General features: G+C 40.5%; 3 protein-coding genes across 3 annotated transcripts in view; 2 read left to right on the top strand and 1 right to left on the bottom strand.

Annotated features, from left to right (window-relative positions):
• The first annotated feature begins 219 nt into the window (after positions 1-219).
• On the top strand, positions 220-2664 carry LOC129745806 (zinc finger protein 557-like). Its single transcript, XM_055739160.1, has 3 exons — positions 220-411; positions 477-1574; positions 1650-2664. The coding sequence occupies exons 1-3, from the start codon at positions 289-291 to the stop codon at positions 1848-1850; spliced, it is 1422 nt and encodes a 473-aa protein (XP_055595135.1). The 5' UTR covers positions 220-288; the 3' UTR covers positions 1851-2664.
• Positions 2665-13595: 10931 nt separating this feature from the next.
• Positions 13596-19341, bottom strand: LOC129743074 (uncharacterized). The gene is made up of 5 exons (XM_055735018.1): positions 18439-19341; positions 15590-18289; positions 15201-15412; positions 14080-15071; positions 13596-13888 (listed from the first exon to the last, which is right to left on the bottom strand). The coding sequence occupies exons 1-5, from the start codon at positions 19339-19341 to the stop codon at positions 13596-13598; spliced, it is 5100 nt and encodes a 1699-aa protein (XP_055590993.1).
• Positions 19342-21493: 2152 nt separating this feature from the next.
• The window catches only part of LOC129743073 (potassium/sodium hyperpolarization-activated cyclic nucleotide-gated channel 2-like), a 14967-nt gene continuing 12731 nt past the window's right edge, over positions 21494-23729 (top strand). Inside the window, exon 1 of the mRNA XM_055735017.1 lies at positions 21494-21729. Within this exon, the coding sequence (XP_055590992.1) occupies positions 21494-21729 (236 nt within the window). The remainder of the gene's footprint in view (positions 21730-23729) is intronic.

Here is a 23729-nt window from a genome sequence, read left to right as displayed (position 1 = left end):
TAGTTTATAAGCTCCCATGCATATTTGCTTCCATAAATCATCGTTGTTCAGAAAATGTCGAAAATTCCCGATGGGTAGAAGTAACTTACTCGGTAGGTTTTCACGACTGTCTGTGTAGCAGTCTGCGTACGTTTCTACCCTTTCTACCTGAACTTTCTACCTCCACTTTTAACTCAGCAGAATTCTCAACTTTGAAAACGAAAACGGGAGCGTGTGACAGTGAATTATAAACACAAATTTTTTTGTGCTTCTTTTCTAAAGCAGTTCGCAAGAAAAACCGAGAAAAGCATGAATCCTATCAAAATAAATTGCGATTTTTGCCTTAACGTTGAGAAAAATGGACAGCCGAGGTCCATCAACGATGTGCCGTATGCCGTACGCAACATGATTGAAAAAATTTTTTGGTTTACGGTGAGTTTCTACGAGAATTTACAATGTATTTTGTTTAAAATTTTCTGTTCTTTTCCCTATTATAGTCTGAGGAATTTGTCAATTTGAACATTTGTCCCGGATGCCAGAATAAGCTGTTGGATTTCTTTGAGTTTTACAGTAAAGCGGAGGGAATCTACAAACAGAGGCTGAAAAAAGATGGTGCTGAAGAAAACTCAACTCATGCGAACGATAAGGCTGCTGTTGAAGGAACTGAAGATGAGATTGAAATAAAGCTCGAACCGCTCGAATACGATCAGTCTTCTGACGAGGATGATGCAATAGATGAACAAGCTATCGATGAATCCCCATCAGATACGGAATCAACCATACCCAAAGCCACAAACGGTTTGACTGAAAGAAATCCAATGCTGAAAAAGATTTCTGACGACGACATACTTTCGTTCTGTAACTTGAACTGTCATGTATGTTCGTATAAATTCAGCAAATTCGGAAGTATGTTGCAACATTGCAAGAATATTCACAATCAACAAGGATACGCGGTCTGTTGTCGGCAGCGATTCGAAAAGCTGCGCCAACTGCGGATTCATATTCTGTTGCACATTAATCCAGACGCGCTCAAGTGTTCTGAATGCAATAAACATTTTACATCAAACATTTCTCTAAAAAAACACATGTCCCATGCACATGTACCCGGGAAGCAGTTTCAATGTGGCATATGTCAGGAAATGCTTGGTACCCGCGGTCTTTTGCAGGCTCATAAACGAACTCACAAAACCAAACAAGAGTTTCTTTGTATACCATGCGATAAACAATTTTCTACCGATAATTCTCTGAAGATACACAATAGAACTATACACGAAAGAGGTATCGGTCATGTGTGCGATATTTGCTTAAAGGTATTTAAAACTAAAGAAAATTTGCAGATTCATTTAGTTGAGCATGAAAACAAGGAGAGCATTGTGTGTACTGTTTGTGGTGAGTCTATGAAAAACCAAATCACCTTGGATATGCATATGAAAAGACATACCAAATCTACGATGGCGATCAGCTGCCATATCTGTGGCCAACAATCACAAACCACTGAAGCCATGAGGGAGCACATTCAAGAGGAACACAAAATTAAGCGCCGCCATCCGTGTACCGTGTGTAAAAGAACTTACAGGAAACAGCACTCTTTAAAGGTAGGTATAAAGAAAACCAATATATTTGTTTTCAATTAAAAAACACATGATCTAAACATAATTTTCCATCTGTAGGAACACATGGCTATGCATGCGGGTGAGGTGCTGTACAAGTGCGATTTCTGCGACAAACGATTTTATAAATCCGGAACTCTAAGTCTGCACCGCAAGAATTATCACGCCCGGGAATGGGAGGAACTCCTACAAAATAAGCCGAAATCTTGTGGTCCTATGGAGTGTGAAACTAAAATGGATGAATCGTTCGGAGAAATTTGATTGCACCTTTGAGATGCCGTATTTTGAATTCACTAATTCATATACATCAAGATTTATGATTCATTTTTTTAGAATACACATTTCACTTTCAAATACCATAAAAATCAGTTTTATCTCACACTTTTTTCTTAACTTGGTTATTAATGAGGTTTTTAGAATATTCTATCAATTTTGAGTTCATTAATCCACATACTTCAAGATTTATGATTCATTTGTTTAGATTACACATTTTACTTTCACATTTAATATTCATAATTCAAATTACATTACCAAAAGGATCAGTTTTATCCACACATTATTGAACTTGGTTGTCAATGAGGTTTTAAGAAAACAGGCCAAATGCGATATCTGTACTTATTTATGCGGATGATATTCTATTAATCTGTGGAAGTAAGTTCAAAGCAATCTGTCGGAAAAGATTACAGCATGGAATCGATCGAATCGTCCCATGGGCAGAGACAAAACAGATTTGTAATAAACGCCAAAAGAGGCATTGTTGCGGATATAAGAGTCGACATCGGTTGCTAGAAGCTGCTCGAATTACTTGCTAACCAGAACGTTAACTATTTGGGAGTGTAACTAACCGAAAAAGGAGATGCCAAAAATCGTAAAAAAAATGTTGAAAAGAGAAAGCACAGCACTTATCCGCTTTCCAAAAATCATTACTTGCCTTGAATACCGATAAACTTTATAAAAAATCGATTTTTCAACGATTACTTATGATCAAATTGTTCCAGAACCAAGTTCGAATGTTAGAGACGAAAAATAAACAAGTCAGTCCAAGCTCGCTGAACTATCGAGCTGAAAAGTTAAACTAGGCTCAGTGTTTTTATTTCCCCAACTGTAGAAAAATCCCAAACACTTTTGGTTGCGGAAAGAGCAGAAAGTAGCGAACACTATTTGCTAAACCGAGCAAAATCAACTCCAAATTCGAACTGCAAAGTACTGGGATGAAAATCTCCTTAGATTAAAATTGATTGGTCCAAATAGGTGGCAACAAAAGAATGGGGAGGAGGTGGCAATAAGAGGAGGGTTTAATTTACATGATCGTCAATCTAAAAAAACACGAAACGTTAATAAAGAAAAGTAGTGTACAGAAACGACAGACTGGCTTGGCGAAAGTGGGCTTCGGGATTTTCAAATGTCATCAAGAAAGCTCCCAGATTTTTTTTAATTTTCCCGGAGGCAGCCCTGCAAACAAACTGGAGAACAACAGGAACAAAAGAAAATAAGTGATCCGATTCTTGAAACTGTGTAATTGATTCAATGTAAAATTCGAACTATTCATTCAAAATTTATCGAGAACACAGAAGGTTAATCCCGCGTTAAATAAAGCGTGCAAAAATCATTTACAGATTTCATCTCAACTTTTTTTAGAGCTGGTATAAGGATTGATCCAAAACTGATGAGATTTGGATCCAATTTGACGCATGTTCTAAACGTTCTAAACCGTTTGACAGTTAATGGAACACGAGTGCAGTTGCCAGTTTTTTCATTGGATGGGATCTAATTTCTTTCAATTCAATTCTTGTATAAATTAGACCCAAGAATAGACCACGAATACAGATGCTCTAAAAATAATGTCCTATTTTAATAACTTCATTGGACAAATCCTTAATGAATTGACAAATCATTAATTTCGCATCACTACTGGTCTAGCTCTCGTTGATATTCGTTCAGAATTTTTAAGGAAACTTCAACGGCGTTTTTCTCAACTGCACGTTTTATCCCATGGAACAATCTTGCTTTGGATAGCAGTATAGGGGGATGAATAAAAGAAAATCTTTTAGAGCCTATTTTACTGTAAAACTTTACCATTAGTAAAACTTTAGACATTAGTTTGATAAAATGTAGAACAAAGAAATTATAAGCGACGATCACGCTTTTTCAACTTTTTGATCACTTAACATTGGATTCTTTCCCAGATGTTTCAGCAAGTTTTCAAAAGTTACCTTTTTTTCGAACCTATTCTCAGATTTTTTCTACACCCATGCACACAAGTATTTTATTGCAATAACTTTTTACTGCATTGATATTTTTTCATCTAATTTATTATTATACAATAGTTAGTACATAAGCACAAAAGCTTTGCATATTTTAGCTTGATTCCAGCATTCAAGTGCTAAATTTCACTATATCAGCACATCAAGTGCAATTTTGCATTGTAACAGCACTTCGAGTGCTATGCTGCTATTAGAATGCTCATATTAGAATTATACCACTCTTTTAAAATGCAACTAGCATTTTATCAGCTTTGCACAATGCTTTTGAAATGCAACATAGCTCGAATACAGAAAAAACAAATGCTATATTTTATAAGCAACTAGCTGATTTTACCAGGCCTTGCTCGGTTTCACATAAAATATAAACCAAAATGAGTCTTTTGAATTTTCAAAATTTTTAAAACTTTATATACCTACATCATTATAAGAAATTTGTTATCCTTTTAAAGGTTTTATTGAGATTTTTCACTGTGTTTATATTTTTCACTGCGTTTATGCGTTTCATTTCGTCTTATATTTTTTATTTTCAAATGATAAAAATTTATTTATTTTTCTTATCCCCCGTCTAATAAAAATCTCTTAATTTTAAAGATGGTTCCCTGAACTATGGTATAATCAAGTTTTATTTACTGAGAAATTTCTAAATAGACTTTCGAATCTTGTTGAACCATGTTAAAGACTCACTTTTCATGTTTTCAATTGTATTTTTATTTTTTTTTTGCTTTTTTTATTTCTCATTGTTTTATGAGTACCTCCTTGTCTAGCTCTCTTATAGAGCAACTAATAATGAAAAAAATTAGTGCATTACATTAAGTGCTCGGACTTCAACAATATTCGCTAAAAAAAATCATGATTATTTGTTTTATAAGAGAGCTAGACAAGGTGGTCCAAAATTGGTCCTCTCGTCCAAAATAAGTCCGTTACCCTACTGGTTCTTAAATGTTGAAAGTTCCACTTATAGTTTTTCTAAGTCATCGAAAACAAATCATCTTAACCGAAGTTACCATTATAATGTTATAAAAAATGATTTATTTGAGTTTTATTCTAATGTTTCTATTCATGGACATAATCATCCCATTAATTATTGTGAAGAGTGAAAAATATTAAATTTTTAGATATCATTTGTTTGAATTCGCAGTACCAAACAGTTCTACAATAAGTCTTCTCAAAATTGGATGGTAGAATTGAACACATTGATAACGAAAAATAATTCAAGAATTATAAATTGTCCAATGAATTTGAAATGTATAAAACTAAAAATCTCTGATTCAATTATCTTATCAATTTTCTAATCCCCCGTTCAAATTCCCCGAAGGCTATCTGAGCATTGAAATCGAAGCCTTCAACTTTTAACTTTGAATCTTATTATTTTTTCTTTCTCTATGAGGGATTCTAAAAATATGAGAATAGTTTGTTCTAAAAAGCTGGATTTCATGAAAATCTTTTCATTAGTTTTTCAGCACTCAGTCCAAATAGTTATTCTTCAGCTGAAGAAGTCAATTCACTGTTCACTGTTGAGTTCATTGTATATTCTTGTAGACTCTCGAAGCCCCCCAGCACTTTGAAAACCAGTACAATTCTAGTCAATAAATACATTACTTAACAGACTAGTTGAATTTTACAATCCAAAATGTAAGCTGATTATTGCATCCAAAAATTTCGTACCAGTACCACGTGCTTTCAACAGTAGAATAAACAAAAAACACCCGAGTACATTTCCCAAATGTCCTCTTTCAAATCTTCCATGCTCAGCCAGCTTAGATTTGCCTTCCAGTACACTTGAACTCTGGATGGTCGTTTCTAATGCCTGGCCCATGGTGATGGTGAAAACAACCCCGCCAAAGGAAACGAAAATCGGTTGACAAAATAGGGGCCATGACTTTTGATTTGTGGGAATAAAAACGAAAGTTGTATGAGAGGGTCCTTTTTCTTAAGTGGGAGGGGCTCAGAACTATTACTAAAACCTTACACGCACTGGTCTAACTACATCTCTGTAACAAATTTCAGGCTAATCGGTTGAGCGGTGTCGATTCGTATAAAATGCATACAAACAAACAAACATATATAGATGCCGAACTCCTCGGCAATCCGAAGTAGTAAAAGGGGGATGCTGACAAGTGTGACCATATCAATCTAGCGGTACGGAGCAGCGGCCTGGAAGCGTCCTTGGAAGAAATTGTAACCTGCAGCGACTTAGCAGCGTTCAGCGGCTGATGAACCTGCGGGCTATCAGCGGATACCGGACCATGTCGGTTTTGCTTGAGGAGGATGTCTACTGTTACGACAACAAAGACACGCCCAACGTACGAGATCTCGCCAATGAGGACTCGATGTCCAACTGGCAGCAGCTGTGGGACAGCTCAACGAGAGGAAGGTGGACATATCGTCTGATCCCGCACATAGGGAGATGGATCGGAAGAAGGCACGGTGAAGTGAACTTCTATATGACGAAATTCCTAACTGCTCATGGATGCTTATTGAAGTACTACTACCGGATTGGACATATGTGGCCTTGCCATATTGCTCAGATTGTTGGGACGTAGAAGAAACACCCGAACATGTGGTGTTTGTCTGTCCGAGGTTTGCGACGGTGCGTACTTCCATATTTGCTGTCGGTAGGCCCGGCACGACAGCAGACAACGTGGTACAGAGGATATGTGCGGATTCCAACACTTGGCATGTGGTCAGCGACACCCGGATCATGACTGCCTTGCAGAGGAGCTGGAATCAACGGCAGTCCGCGAACGGTATATGATAACTCCATCGACGGGGAGCATCTTAGTAGTGTGCGTCTGATCCCTTGATCGAAGCTTCAAAGATAAGGCATCATCTGCGTAGCGGAGGTCAGGGGTGCGCCGCGAACTTGAGTAGGATACCCCAATGCCAGCCAAGGGGGATAATGAAGACCGGGGAATTGCCATAGGTAGAGTGGCTCTCAACGCCGGGTGAGCCATTCGAGTCGGAGTAGGATGACGTCTTCGTCGGGAATAATCCGTGTCGTTGCGTTAAGTCCCGCGCGTGTGCCGTGACAGGCGCGAGTTTAGGATAAGCTGCTCTCGATCTGGCAGACGGCGGGCAAGGTGGCGAACCTCGAATCTTGGAGATAAGAGGTCGGGCTTCGAGTCGTTAGAGAAGAGGTCGTCAGGCCACGAACCTCCAGGCGGAGAGGTTTGTGTAGTCAACCCCGATGATAAGGGGTCGGGTCTCGAGTCGTAGGAGGAGGGACCAGGCCCTTAATCAACAAGAGGAGGGGTACTAGTTCTGGAAATTGAATTGACAAGCAATATTAACACAATAAGGACCGACCGCGAAGAAACCTATGACGAGAAATACCGAAATTCGGCATTTCATATCTCAGAAACTCCTGGACTAAATTTTACAAATTTAGCTATTTTAATTTACGGCAAATATTGTGTCAATTTTGTCGAATAAAGTTTAACACTCAAAAACTAGACATCTCGTATTTAGTCCGCAATGTGTTAAGTTCATGATCTCTTGAATTCCTCAACAATTTATGTTGATTGTAACATTTATTTACAAGTTAAAACTTTTTCTGAATTTTGAATCTGCATTCTGAATTTGAATTCTGACCCTGAATTCGAAAATTGCGCTTTGAATCTATATCACAATTTTCCATACGATTTCTGAAATGTATATAAAATACGATTTCCGAATCTTATTCCAAATAAGAATTTTATTAGTCAAATTTAAGAGCCCTCATTAATGAATCTATTTTTTTAATTCTGTAATTCAGGTTTAATCTAAATTTACTATTCAAGTTATTCATTTTTTAACTGTATTGTGAATCAGAATTAAAATATGAATTCACAAAGATCTGAAACTGACTTTTCAATTTTGGATCGCCATTTGGAAGCTTTAAATTTTTTAATTTTGTATGAGAATTAAGTTTAAGTGGGTTCAATTTAATTCCAAATTTAATTTTCAGACCTGAATTTCGATGACCAAGTGAGAAAATTTTGAAAAAGTGTAGTAAAATTTTGGGCTTGGGACGGATTTTTGAGGTTTTGGCATTAGCTTTTAGTCTAGATTATTTCTCTTGATTACCCTCACTTTATTATCATAAGTTCTGAATTTAAAATTTTGCATGTTGAGTAAAACACCTCGCTTGTTGTTTTGGATCCTCAAGGGGGGGGGGGGGGTGTAACCCCCAAACACCCCCCCCCCCTGTTCCTACGGCCATGACGTGAGATATCTTAAAATTTGGAACAAGTACTGCCAAATTGGGTACACCGACAGATTTCAAAAACATGTTTGTTTTTTGTAAATTAAAACATAAAATGATTATTTCAAAGATTTCCACAGTCAAAACACGAATTTAGAACCTTAATACCAAAGTGCCCGGTATTAGAAAGAGTGATTAGCTGTAAGTGTAAGTGAGAAAGTGACGTGCGTTGTGCAAAACATTTGGTTTCTATGTTCTTTTTATTAGGGAGATCCCTCGAGAACCACTTGACAGATTGTTTTCAAATTGTGCACATGGGAACAATACTGAAAACTTGATTAAAAAACACCAATAAGCCGGTTGGTAGCCCTACCTCGAATCCAATAGGACTCAACGCACACCTCGGAACGATTCCAACTGCAAACCTTGCGCTTTCCAATAAGAATTCGGAGCGTATAGCAGTTTGCGTGCAGACTGACGACGTCCGTCCGACTTTTTCGTACACCAACCAAACCAACAACAAACGCGATCGATCACCAAAACATCGACCACCACGAGCTATGGAACAGGCTCGTGTTGGTGCACGCCCGTAGTACGGCGGCAAGCGGCTTAAGAAAAGACTTAAGTCTAGTCAGTCACTAGCGAACCGTCTCGGGATGAATAAGCCAGTGATGCTTAAAATCCCTTGAGAAAAAAAAAAAAAAAAACTAGCGAACCGTCGATTCGTGCGTTTGATCGTGTTTGAGGTGTCGTCGTTTTTGATTGGTCGGTGACGGACTCGGAAAAAAAGGGATTGGTTTTCGTTTTGGGTCGCCTCTCGGAGTGGACTCGAGTGTTTTGTTGATCGCCGCGCCGAGGATCACTACTTTATTGGTGGCGTTTTTCGTTTTGTTAAGTGTCTTGTGGTATGTTCGGATTTCAGGGTTGTTTTGTTGTGGAAAATTTGAGGGAAATGTGACACATTGTGGAAAAGCGGTGACGACGACCTAGATTTTTCTCTGTTTTCCCCAAGTGTACCTGAGGCGGTACGTGCTCAAAAGTTGTTACGTGTTGTGTGACATTTTCCATCTACAATAGCGATGGATGTTCTGGTTCGATTGGAGCAACTGTGGCGGTGATTCGAAGAAGTAAGCTGCTTTCATTTGCTATTGGGGAATTGATTTATCGTTTGTTTAAAGGTCTATCACTTGGAAGGCGATTAAGATTGATTGGGGTTCTAGAGTGTTTTTATGATAGCTATATCTTGGTTTTGGTTGGATCGGGCTTTTTTGTTCTTCTGTTTGGAATGGGCCATTGTGAACGAGTTTATGAAAAACGTGAGGGGGAAGTGACTGTGTAAACCACGCAAGCGTAACACTGCTGGATTTGGGAGCCAGGGGAAGGGTTATGTGCACCTGAAAGCTGCCTTTTTGAGAGTAGGTTTGCACCACCTTAAGGTTAAGGTGCTTACAGCCTTTTGTACACGAGAAAGTAGTTTTTTTCTGCGCGATACTTATCTATAGAGAGTGCAAAATATTTCTCATCGTACTATCTCGAACCAGCCAGCCTGGTCTGGTTTACCTTCCCGTGCACATAGGCTTAAGTCGATATAGGTAGGTACGAAGCCAACAAATGGGGAGAATGGTGTGGTGGTCTCCCATTTTTTATATTCTTGCATCGCTGTGTAGGTTTCTCGATGGTTGTTGCATAAACAGGTTTTACCTCATTCAAACAACTAGCCAGCTTCACTTACGGTACTCCGTGGGCTCTTCCAGATGGCTGTATGCGTGTTCTAGCAATGAGCAGCACTACTAGAGCCATCAAGAGACCCTCGTGCATGGATGAGATCTGTGGGATTTCAAGCCTACTTTTATGGCTGCCCCACATTCCCCCAATCAGCCTACCAAGCGCATAGCAAACGGGGTAATGTGGGACTCCCAACAGAGCCAGGAGTTTGAAACGGGTCCAGTCTGACCGCGATCGTATCGCAGTTGACGACGACGACGACGGTAATTGGACTCTTTTGCAACATCCTCTAAGTGGATCAGTAATGCCTCGATGGAATGTTTTTGAATGGCATACTTTCGAGGTATGTAAACGGGCTGCTTGGATTATTTCGAGCATCATCATCATCATCATCATAAGGTAGCGCCTTTATTGAAATGTCATAACTGGCTACAACGATATTTCCTGCAACAACAGACAATAGACCCATCGGTAAAAGGAAAGGTCAGGCCCCTCGGATACAACTTAGCCTAACACAATAGAAACATCCGAAGAGCGCTCATGCGAATCATGAAGTAACTAGAGATGGGTAAAGCGTTTGATGAACAACGCGGAGAAAACAGCAAGAACAATAACTAGAAGAGAAAAAAAAAGACAAACAAGATACATTAACCGAGAATATAAAACAACGGGTGCAAGTGCATTAGCAAGCAAGCAAGCAAGGTGTGTTTATTTATTTTCGAGTGAGCGCGCTTGTTATATGGAAGTCGCCAAAGACTACGAAGACGAAGACGACCATACGTGACGTGACTGTTGTTTGTCTGTCTGGTTCTGAAGTTTTTCTTTTTCGGTGTTCTGTACTGTTCTGTAGCTTTTCGGCTCTCTTCAATATTTAGGTATTGTACATTATTACATCGAGAATCGGCCGCATCGGCAACTTCACGTGTCGATGAAACAAGTAACCAAAAACAAAAAAAAATGGAAACATTCTTGAGCGCTGTTGTTTGCATTCGGAAACAAAAGGTGTCTTTAGCCCTTTCATTTCCACCTGTTCTTTTAAATGCACCGAACCGATAAGGTTCTTCTCTGAGTGGTGAAATTTGAAACACCTGAACAGAACACGAATGGAACCGGGCGCCGACGCCGATGATGTGAGGTGCGATCATGTTCAAGTTTGATGGGCAAGCGAAGGTGATGAATTGTACAGTTCCGGTCAATAAAGAGCTGAGGGGAAGCCGATTACGCAACACTATTCAACATTCTTCTATCCGATCATGGCGTTCAGGTGATCAACCCTTTTCCGTATGAAAAAGTCTATTTCAAATTTTCTAAAGTTTGAAATACTGATCTAAATGATTCGAAAAAATATAGAATATATAAAAATATATATGTGGAATTCAATCAACGTATTTTAGCAGTGACACCCTGATTTCTTCAGTAATGTTTGTGAGAAACAATCACCAAAGATGCCAACCATTACTTGGTGAAATTCTGGTTTTTGATGATTTTGATTCATCAAATATAGCGATTTTAGTCAAAGGTATCAATCGGTTAACTTTTGCTAGATTCTATTTTTTGGAAAATTTTCGAATTTTGAGATGAATATGTAATCTTCTCTATTTGACCCATTCCAGCGTGACGTCACAACGTTCGCAAATTTTTTTTTGGTACATATATTGTATGTAAGTTTTACAGGTCATATCGCACATTGAAAAAAAATATACTTTCTAAGGTCAAAATTGAATTCTCTACAATTTGAAATCAAAAGTATTTTTATAGAACAGATAGTTAAAAAAATATAAGCAAAAGGAGTCGTGACGTCACAACGCGCCTCTTGTTCCACTTTTCAGTTTTTTTTTACAACACCGCATTTTTCAGCTCTTCTATTCGATCCATTTTTATGAAAATTTCAAAAAAGTATCGATTCATTACAACCAACAAATCTCTGTTTTTGATTTTTTCAAATGTTGATTTAAATTTATTTTAGAGCGATTCAGTTTCGTGACGTCACAACGCGCCATTTTTTTAAAGAAAGGTTTTGCAAATCGTTGTGACGTTACGAAATTTTATGATTAGCTACATGAAATAAATCAAAATGTAATCTTAAAATTAACGCTTAATTCACTTAATATGCTTAAAACTTAATAAATAATGTGATTTGGTGATGAAATCGATCCATTTATTCCCAAAAAATAAGGGGAATTGAATCTAAAAGGCCGATATAAGCAGATAAGGTTTGCAACACTGCTCCCATCAATTTTATTCGAAATTTTTTGTGTGATCATGTGTCAATATTATTAAGAAAAAAAACTAATACTAGGAAATAATTATTCGTAAAGCGTTGAAATATGTTTCTGAACCTTTTTTCAATACATAATTGCTTAGGAATGGAAAAATAAATGATAATTTCAAAAGCGAACACGAACACATACCCTTCTCTTAGTATAATCTGGCCCAATTTTTGCATGAGACCTTGTGCTAGTACATTTTTAAATTTATTTAATTTGGTAATTCAGTTAAAAGTCTCTTTTGTGAGATTTTATGTGAACACATGGTTCGATTTGGATTTTCTAGTGACATTCTTCTAGGTGGAAATTTCAATTAAGGACAGTTTTTTTTTGAATATTAATTAATTTTATTAATTAATTTTCTATTAAAGTCTTATGATTTTTTTTTGATTTTTTTATCTTTTAAGTTTACCATGTTCAAAGATTATTTGAATCTCATCACATTTATTTACTGGAACTTTTTTTTTTTTAACATAATGCCAATAAGAATATAGTAGAACTTGATCGTTTTGCAAGATATTTATTCATATCACAGATAACTACCTGCTTTAGGATTCACAGATATTCTTTTATAAAATCGATAAAAATGTCATAGTTTTGATAGTTTGTTTATTCTCGAATCAAGTGTTTTAAGCGCGATTTTAAATGTTTGATTAGAGATGTTTAAAACAACCGAAACAATAGTGTTGAAGTAAAAAGTCTTGAACGTTTTAAAAAAAAGGAAATGAATTTTCGTGACGACACAACGCATTCTTTACCCGGGTGCAACTGACACACTTCTAAATCGATTTTCAATCTAAAAATTGCATTAAATTCTTCTCAAAAAACTTCAAGAGACCTCCAATTTTCGACAATCTGTGAAATTTCAGTAAATCATAAAATGTAAAACAGTATAATTTTCGTGACGTTACAACGCTTCAAAGTAGATGACCTGACAGTGACTGTTATTTATCTTATATCATGCTTAAAAGATGACTTTTCTACCATAATTTTGCAATATTTTTTTTTGACATAAATAGCTAGATTTTTGACAAAGTTATGTTATAAATAAAGAATAATTGCAAAAATAAATTTAAGTTCATACTATTTTTTTTTAATTTCAACGATAACATACTCAATTCTAAAAAGCCCGATTTAATACACTTAACAGTGGATTGGAGGCTTTCTTACAGAGTTTAAATTATCTTTGGAAACTGTCGGGGCCGTACCTTCAACTCCTTCGAAGTGGTTAAACGATATTCCTAACGGCCGATGACATCGAATTTCAAATTCCACAAGAAAGAATGAATTTTGCCGAAGTTCCTCCAATGCATGCAATTGATTTCAGCTCCTTAGAATTTCCGATTCCAAATAACTTCGACACTCACGATTTCACAAAATATAAACGCACATTTATTACGGGACTACGAATTTAATAAATAACTAGTTGAACTTAACAATTTTATTCTTAAGGACTAGAACTTGTTCTTAAACTAACATTGAACGTGCTAAAACGGATTCCGATACCGAGTGTGGAGTGATGAGAAGGCTAGATTCGACTGACTACTGGTTTCGAATGTTGACTTCATCAGGATTGTTGCATGCGATGTTTTCCGAGTTCGCTCTCGCAGATCTCGAAAACCTCCAACCGGCCTCTGACGAAAGTGAAAGCGAAACAATAGCAGATGGTGATGATTCCCTCGGAACAATACCGGCTGATGATCGTCGACTGATTGCTGGTGGCCTCGATGGGGTATTGTTTGGATCGATGGCTTGGTGATTCCGGGTAGAAAAAATCTAGTTGGTGCAGGCTATTTTTAGATCTCGGTTCGTTGCTCGCTAGTCCGGTCGAGTTGAAAACACCGGCTTGAGCGAGATCAGCTGGTTTGGGATTTTGGGTTGGTTGATTGCCTGCTATCAGTGGTGTCACTAGGGGCTACTGCGGTCGTAGACATCCTCACCCACCCAGAAATTGCCAGGATTTCTGAAAGAATATAAAAAAAAAACTCCTCTTCGACTAGCGTGGGAAATTGGACAATTTGGGAGGATTCAGAGCTCAACTGTAGGTGTACTTAAGGGTTCTCTGGGTTCGATGGGAAGGATGCAGATTTTCTCAACAGGGCGATCGATGCATCCTTGTGCGGTTTTCAGCTTTACGACTCGTACCACTCCGTCACTGCCAGGGTATGTCTGTTGAACACGAGCCATTTTCCAACGTAGAGGTGGGAGGTTCTCGTCCTTCAATACAACTAGGGTTCCTTCGGTGATGCTAACTGGGGACTTCCATCGCTTGGTCCTAGCTTGCAGCTGGCACAAATACTCCCTCCGCCATCGCTTCCAAAATAGCTGGAACCGTTTTTGGACCTGCTGACATTTACCAAGTCGATTGAAGGGCACATTCGAAACGTCCTCGTCTGGTATTTCTTGGAGTGAGCTACCAATGATGAAATGAGCAGGCGTTAGGGGCTCCAAGTCGTTAGGGTCGTCTGAACAGGGTGTCAACGGTCGGGAGTTTAGACACGCTTCGACCTGAACCAATAAGGTGTTGAAATCTTCGGGCGAAACTGGCTCTTCTCCGAGCACTCTAAGCAAGTGATTCTTTGCTGATCGTACTGCAGCCTCCCAGAGACCACCGAAATGAGGGGCGCTGGGCGGACTAAACCTCCACTGTATTCCGGAGTTTGCGCATTCTCTGGCCACTTGATCACGATGGGAACGATCATTCAGAAGTTTTAAAAGTTCTCTCATCTTGTTACGGGCGCCAACGAAATTGGTCCCGTTGTCGGAAAGTATTTCTGCGCATTTTCCTCTGCGACCAACGAATCTGCGCAGCGCTTGAATGAACCGGTCAGTGGTCAAATCTGAGACCAGTTCCAGGTGAACCGCCTTTGTGCATAGACAGATGAAGACACAAACGTAGGCCTTGACTGCTGGGCGTCTGGGTGAAGGTCTGACATAAACAGGACCAAAATAATCCACACCACTTCGTCGGAAGGCTGGGGCGATGGTCACTCTAGAAGCAGGTAAATCGCCCATGAACTGTTGGACTGGAGATGGCTTGGCCCTAAAACATTTCAAACAACGGTGAACTATATTCCTCACAGTTTCTCTTCCTCCGAAAATCCAGTAACGCTGTCTCAAAACACTCAACAAAAGCTGTGGCCCGGCGTGTAATAGTTTCTCATGATGATACCTGATAAGCAACGTCGAAAGTTGATGCTTAGCAGGAAGTGCAACCGGATATTTGGCGTCATTAGGCTCATCAGAATTCCTCAGTCTTCCACCAAGTCGAATAACTCCTTCCGTTGATAAAAATGGGTTATACCACCGCATCGGCGAGCTCCTAGACACCGATTTCCCTGTCGTTAACATCTTCCATTCATCCGCAAACACTATCTTCTGAACCTGAGAAATAAGGTCGAATTCAGCACGTCTTAATTCCGACACAGAGAGAAAACTTCGATTTGGATCCGCTGTAGAGTTTCTCAGTCTATTATAAAGCAACGATTTCAGGCGTAGAAAATAAGCAGTTTTCCGAACAAGGTCAATATATGAAGAAAATTTCGAAATATACATAGAAACAAAATCCTCTGTTTCAGAGGCAAAAGCGATAACAGTAGTACGACGCAGTTCCTCATCTACTTCTTCTTGAACACGAAAAGCTGGCGCTTGAGGCCAACCATCCGGTAATTCACTCAACCAGGCTGGTCCATTCCACCAAAATTGGTTCTCTACGATATTTGCTGGCGACACTCCTCTCGATATTAAGTCCGCCGGGTTCTCAATGCCTGGTACATGGTTCCACTTGCATCCCTGAGTGATAGATTGAATCTTCGACACCCTGTTTGCCACATACGTCGTCCACACAGTCGGAATCGCTTGCAACCACCGCAAAACGCAGGTCGAATCGGTCCAGAAAAACGCCTTAGCCGCAATTTTCAAGGAATCCTTCACCTTTTCATATTGTTCTGCAATCAATAACGCTCCAGAGAGTTCGAGACGTGCTATCGATTGACATTTTAATGGGGCCACTTTGGATTTCGACGAAACCAATCTAGTCCAAACCAGACCGTGAGAATCTCTGCTACGAATATAGATGCAACCTCCAAACGCCTTCTCAGAAGCGTCCGAGAAACAATGAAGTTCGAGCTCAGTCGGGTTGGGGAGAATAACACAGCGATCAATTCTGATGGTGTTCAGCCAGTGCAACTCCTCGTGAAATTTTCGCCAACGCTCACCCACCGTGGAAGGTAGTTGCTCGTCCCAATCAAGTCTATCGCCTTCCGAGTTTTGAAGAGTCCACAATTGTTGCATATAGATTTTCGCCATGGTAATAGTGGCTCCCAGCAACCCTAGGGGGTCGAATAACATGGCGATAACAGAGAGAACGTTGCGTTTCGTTAACTTCAGGTCTTCGATTTTTGGCAAATTAAACTGGAACATGAAGGTATCCGGACCAGGCAACCAAGTCAGTCCTAAAGTTTTGACAGAGGGATCTGGATCCAAATCCACGAACCCAGGAATCGCTAAATTATCTTCCGGAATACCCTGAAGAACCTCCGACCGATTACAGGCAAACTTGCGTAGTCGAAAACCTCCACTTTCCGTTATCTGCTCCAACTGCTTCCTGAGCTCAATAGCTTCTTCGAGGATGTTCACTCCGGTAATGACGTCGTCCATGTAGGTGTCATCCGCCATCGCTTGCGCCGCTAATGGAAAACGAGCTGCCTCATCTGATGTGAGCTGTTGCAGAGTCCGGGTAGCCAAAAACGGTGCCGGCTTCGTGCCGTAGGTCACCGTGTTCAGCTCGTAAACACCTACTTCCTCGTTCGGATTGTTGCGCCATAACACACACTGGAGAGGTCTGTCTTCGGGTTGAATCTCAATTTGGCGAAACATCTTCTCCACGTCTGCCACCAGCATAATAGCCTTCGTCCGACACCGCATAATGATGGACCTGAGGTCATCCTGTACAACCGGCCCGGTCATCAAGACGTCGTTGAGCGAAACTCCCGAAGATGTCTTGCAAGAGGCATCGAAGACTACGCGCACCTTGGTAGTCGTACTCGCCTCCTTTATTACCGGATGATGTGGCAGAAAACACCTTCTGAAATTGCCAATATCCTCCGCCGGAACCTTCCGCATGTGACCAAGTTGATGATACTCTTCCATAAATTCCATGTATTGGCGCTTCAGTTCTGTATCTCGAGCAAATCGACGTTCGGTACCCAAGAGCCGTCGATAAGCAATGTCTCTGGAGCCACCGAGCCTTGACACCGCAATCTTTTTCGTTGGCAGAGCAACACTGTATCGCCCACTTGAATTCCGCTGAACCGTCTGCTCAAAAATCTCCTCACATAGACTTTCCTCCGGGGAATAGTTCCTCTTTGATCCAATCTCCTCGGATTCCCAAAACCGTGACACCAGCATGTCAAGTGTCTCGTTCGCCGAGACGTTGCAGCTGACTCTTAGTGAGCTATCCGGTTGAGAAACACCTCCACATACGATCCATCCGAAGACTGATTCATTGAGTGCTGGCAAATTTGCTCCAAGCGATATTCTTCGACCAGTTTCGAAGAACTCGAAGAAGCACTCAATTCCCAAGACGAGGTCCACGCTATTGGACTGGAAAAAGGCTGGATCAGCTAGCGAAATTCCCTGAGGAATATTCCATCCACCAGTGTTGACATCTGCTGTCGGAAGAGTTGCCGTAACCTTGTGTAAAACCAAGAAACTAAGTTCACGAGCATATTCAGATGTACGAGACTTCACCACAGCGGTGACCTTCTGCTTCACCTTCGTTGCAACTTGCCCAATGCCGAGAATCGAAACATTCACCTTGTTTCGAGAAACCGTTATCCGTTGACTAAGCCGTTGAGTCATAAAATTACTCTCAGATCCGGAATCCAACAGCGCCCTTGCCGGAAGCTGATTACCCATATCGTCTTCAATAATGACCACCGCTGTCGCTAGTAAAACACGAGATCGAAATTGCGAAGCTGAATTCACTGTTGAACCAATTGGAGCTGCCATGTTCGCCACACGTGTCGATGATTCTGCTTCCTGATCGTCGGAGAGAGAATCATTCCTCGATGCGTTTGCTGAAACCTGGCCGTTACTGTTGTTTTCAGAGCGGAAGCACACCAGCGAATGATGACGACCACTACACTGCTTGCAGGAGAATTTCGATGGACAATTCCGAGCCTGATGTCCCGTTCTTAGGCAATTTCGGCACAACCCATGTGTTCGAAGTAGATTCACCCTTTCCGAAACAGTGGAGCGCTTGAATTTTGGGCATTGATGAACACCATGCTGTTCCCGTTTGCAGACGATGCATGTCCCTGGTTTCTGCTGCTGTTGGTTCTGCTGCTGCTGATACTGTTGCTGCTGATACTGCTGCTGCTGCTGCTGATACTGCTGTTGCTGCTGACCCGAACGTATGGTTTCTGCTTCTGTCCCGCTGTCTGCTGATAACCACCCTTCAATTCCAATGCCTTGGATGGAAGCGCCTCTAGAACCGCAATCCGCCGCCGAATAAACTCCGTCAAATCTCCGAGAGTATCCGCCTCCTTGCTAGCTGATAATTCCTCCCACCCCCTACGTGTGACGGGATCCAAACGTGTTGAGAGAAGATGCACCAAGAGAAGCTCCTTGTTCAGATGGGGAAGAGAAAATAAGGCTTGGATTTGTCGTTTCTTTAGCTGCTTGCTATTGTTGTAGCGTTTGAGCAATGTTTCCCACGCTACTGTGTAATTGGCCTGCGTAATTTGAAGTGAATCTATCAGGGTTTTTGGCTCCCCTTCAAGACAACCCTTCAAATAATGAAATTTTTCAACTTCGCTAAGATCTGTCTTCCAATGGATTAACGAGGTAAACAGATCTCGGAATCCAAGCCAATCTTCAATGTCACCATTAAAAGATTGTAATTTTATCTGAGGCAACCGCACATGATCCATCCCACTATGGCCTGACGTTTCGTTCATTCGAACAGTGTGATTGATCGAATCCGGCACCGCAAATTCTCTAGCTCGATCAACCAAAAATGCTTTGCAAAAGTAGTACTGGTTGCTCAAATCTTGCCGTTCCTTGTCAAATAAATCATCGGTCTCCTTAAAGTCATCGTGCGCTTTGATCTGAACTAAAGTGTCGCAAAAGTTTTCCCACAGCTCATCAATTTTACCCAATCGAACCTCAATTTGACCCTGAGTTGAATCCTCTCTGTACCCGTCGACAAACATCCAAATGTCGGAAAAGCTGGTTTGGATTTCCTTCAATTTCACCCGTAAAACCTTCAGCGACGGCGGGGCCTTCTCTGCAGCAGTTGACTTCGGCATTATGATGACGTCAGAACCGGAAAGGATGAAATGTGGGTGTAGATTTCCAAAAGGTGTCCAAAATTCGGCTGAACATATACTGTCCAGCAAATTACCTTAGAAACCCTTTCGTTGCACCGATGGTAATTTGTGGACCGTCTCCCAGAAACCGAGTTTGTTCACCAGCTCAAACGCTCGAAGAATTCATCAACAGGCAAAACGAAGAGGAGAAGGATGCGGTGTAATATTCCGAAAAATTGCAACGGCTGAACATATACTGTTCACTTTACCTATGAACCCAGTAATGGCGCCAAATCCAAACCAAACGACCAGTGAATACCAAAGAAGGTGACTTGCTCTAACGAGCAGTTCCAGAATTGTTCTGATCACGAACAGTTGTTGCTCAAGGATGTGTAGCACGTTGAGTGAAGAGGATAATTTTTCATTTACAAAAGTGTATTATCTAACCTAGCTATCGTGGACATATACTGTTCATATAAATCTCACCCGACAGAACTTTTAATAGCGCAGCCTCTTCCTTCACGCTCGATGAACGTTGTTGGTTTCCGTTGTTGAACACGTGTAGCTTCACCAGGGCACCAATACCTAGTTGAAAACCGACGACCTTCACCGGTTCAAAAAGCACCAACACCGAGACCTCGATGCGGCCCAGTGCCACTTCCGGCCGAGATAGGATGAGTAGCAGCTCCCTTGCTACTATGATAAGCGATGTTGAGCAGCAGCCACACCGAAACCTTCTCGATGCAGACCAGTGCCACCTGCAGACCAAGAGGGATGGCCAGCTTTCCTACGACGATGAATTGAAGCGCAGCAGCTCCCTTCCACTACGATACCGAATCCGAGTCACAAACCACACCGAAACCTTCTCGATGCGGCCCTGAGCTTCGAACCAGAATGGTACGAGATGGTTTTTGAAGAAACGCAGCAGCTCCCTTGCCACAACGATAACCACCTACGACCAGCACCTACTCCGAGACCTCCTCGATGCGGCCCAGTGCAACTTCCGGACCAGGACCGGATGAGCAGCTCGACTGCGACGGTGAGTTGAGGCGCAGCAGCTCCCTTGCCACTACGATATTGATTCCGAGTCGCACCCACACCGAGACCTCCGAAATGCGGCCCAGTTTCACTCGCGAACCAGGTAGGGATCACCGTTTTCCCTGCGACGGTAGCTAGAGGCCACGCAGCAGCTCGCTTGCCACTACGAAACCGAATCCAAGGAGCACCCCGATGCGGCCCTGTGCTGCCTTTCACCACAATGCGATGAGCACCGTTGTCACCACCGATAGTTTCTGTCGAATTAGCCCTGGGAAAGCGATCCAATATCGCCTGAACCGACTCCAAGCGGTTACGTCACTTGCCACGTCACTCCGGATTATGATGATCGCAATAGGGATCGAAGAATGGTGTTAGAATCACGAATATCTAGACAACGGCTGAACATATACTGCACTTATAATTACCTGAGAGAACAGTTAATTCCGCACGTGCAGCAATGTGGCTCCAATCAGCCGAGGAAAATGTTGCCTGACCACCGTTGATCACCGATAAATGTTCCAGGCCCGCCCAAATGCCACCGAAAAGCATGCAATATAATGGCAGGTGTTCAGCATGCAACACCCAAGCCAAGCCGTCCCGATGCAATGGCGCGCTGATGATTGAGGTGTAGAACAATGCACCCTTTTTCGCGGGGTGTAACAATAGGGGATTGTTCACCGCTGATGATGGCGCTTCCTTTGGTTGAAATGGCGCCAACAAGCCTTATTGTGCGTAACCAATGTGCGTTTCGGATTCCTGGTTATCCTCATCCGGCTCGAAGGACCACAATGTCGGGGCCGTACCTTCAACTCCTTCGAAGTGGTTAAACGATATTCCTAACGGCCGATGACATCGAATTTCAAATTCCACAAGAAAGAATGAATTTTGCCGAAGTTCCTCCAATGCATGCAATTGATTTCAGCTCCTTAGAATTTCCGATTCCAAATAACTTCGACACTCACGATTTCACAAAATATAAACGCACATTTATTACGGGACTACGAATTTAATAAATAACTAGTTGAACTTAACAATTTTATTCTTAAGGACTAGAACTTGTTCTTAAACTAACATTGAACGTGCTAAAACGGATTCCGATACCGAGTGTGGAGTGATGAGAAGGCTAGATTCGACTGACTACTGGTTTCGAATGTTGACTTCATCAGGATTGTTGCATGCGATGTTTTCCGAGTTCGCTCTCGCAGATCTCGAAAACCTCCAACCGGCCTCTGACGAAAGTGAAAGCGAAACAATAGCAGATGGTGATGATTCCCTCGGAACAATACCGGCTGATGATCGTCGACTGATTGCTGGTGGCCTCGATGGGGTATTGTTTGGATCGATGGCTTGGTGATTCCGGGTAGAAAAAATCTAGTTGGTGCAGGCTATTTTTAGATCTCGGTTCGTTGCTCGCTAGTCCGGTCGAGTTGAAAACACCGGCTTGAGCGAGATCAGCTGGTTTGGGATTTTGGGTTGGTTGATTGCCTGCTATCAGTGGTGTCACTAGGGGCTACTGCGGTCGTAGACAGAAACATATGACAAAATGATGGATACCTTATTACTGAATTATATATGATTACTCTATAAAAAAGATTATGATTTAAGAAAATCGAAAGCAAAAACTACTAAACTCAATATAAAAAAAAGATGGCCAGTACGTTTTTTGGAGGATAAGCGAACTAATATTCAAGGAGTTCATTTACTATCAAAATATTTCAAACTGTTTAAGTTTGAGAGCCACATATTTCGACCCTCACTAGTGGTCAAGCGGTTAGCCTCCTAAACTCTCATGATAGATGATCGAATCTCGGCTGTTTGATGAACTTTTTGCTTAGCTGAACCATGCTTTGCACAAATGGATTTGCTAATACTTGTCCCCTTCTCTTCACCACTGGTTATGTATGAATTCCTCGAGTACATCCAAAAAAGTACCGAAAGTCATGTTCCTTAGCCTCTGTGGTTATGCAATTATAGAAAAAAATGTCAGAAAAGTTTCCTCAACGATAAAGTTTTTCGTTGAACAAAGAAAAAAACCTTAGAACTAAGCTTCTGTGAATTTTTCATCCAAATTGGGTTCTGGAGAGTTAATTTTATTTAAAAAATATGATAAAAAAGGGAAACGGAGATTAAGTCATCCGACGCTTCCCTACAGTTTCAGCTTGACTACTCTCCAAAATATCATGTAAATTTTATCCACAACCAAAAATTAGAAAATATAAAGGTTTTGCAATTTAACGCAACAAAAATGGTTGACATCGGTCATTATTTCACAAAATGGCATGCATTTCAAATTGAGCGTTCCGGTCGAGACGGTCGAAAAGCAAGTTTGCCGAAAAAAAAAATTCTGTGTTTTTGAGAAAAAAAATCTGACTTTCCGTGATTTAACCCAAAATAAATTTTACCAATCTTATCATACTTTTTTAATTTAAAGTGAAAATTTGAATTTTATATTTGGCATAAATTATAATCTTTGAAATCGGTTCAAAATTCAAAAATTCTGTGAAATCTGCGAATTTTTCGAAATTCTGTGTTCTGTGATCAAAATTTCTGCCTAATTCTGTAAAACTACAGATTTTTCTGTGATTTCGGCAACCTTGTCGAAAGGTCGAACCATTTTCCAGTCAAGATTGTCAAAAAAAATCTGTTGTTTTGAAAAAAAAAAAAATGTTTGGTTTTCTGTGATTTTACCCAAAAATTTTGTGATGGTTTACTGTGATGCTATTTCCTCTAATTTTATCGCAAATTTCTGATAAATTAGGTCTTTTTTTACATTTTGTTTGTGAAAAATCAATCAATCAAAGGAAAAAATCGATATTTTATATTGATTAAAAAAAATATTATTTTAGAAATCCATTCTAAATTTAAAAATTCTGTGAAATCTGTGAATATTTCAAAACTCTGTGTTCTGTTATAAAGATTCTGTGATAAAAATTTGCTCAAAATTCTTTGAAACTACATATTTTTCTATGATTTCGGCAATTTTGCTCACAGTACAGGTGAATATCGTCCTTAAAAATGATTTTGAAGCCTTTTTTATCTTATCTCTAACAGAAAAAGGTTTTCGGATGAAATATTTGACATGATTTATGGTTTGAGAAAAACCATGTTCAAAAGAAATCGACCAAAGACGACGAAAGTTATTGATGAAAATCTGATTTTTCATGTTCTTTCCGAACACAATGTCTCAAGTTCCCATACAAACTTTAGTCTTGTTGAGTGACTCCTTCCCGTGGTCCGATCTGGTTCAAATTTGGCATGAGACCTTATACTTGGCTTGGCCTAGGATCAACTTCAGCTTACAGCGCATAATACTTCACAGATTTTAAATTTCCCATACAAATTTTGGGCAC

Source organism: Uranotaenia lowii, chromosome 2 (assembly GCF_029784155.1).
Source record: "Uranotaenia lowii strain MFRU-FL chromosome 2, ASM2978415v1, whole genome shotgun sequence".
In the NCBI taxonomy this organism is placed as follows: domain Eukaryota; kingdom Metazoa; phylum Arthropoda; class Insecta; order Diptera; family Culicidae; genus Uranotaenia; species Uranotaenia lowii.
Note: the sequence above shows the minus strand (reverse complement) of the source record. Positions and strands in the feature narration are given on the sequence as shown.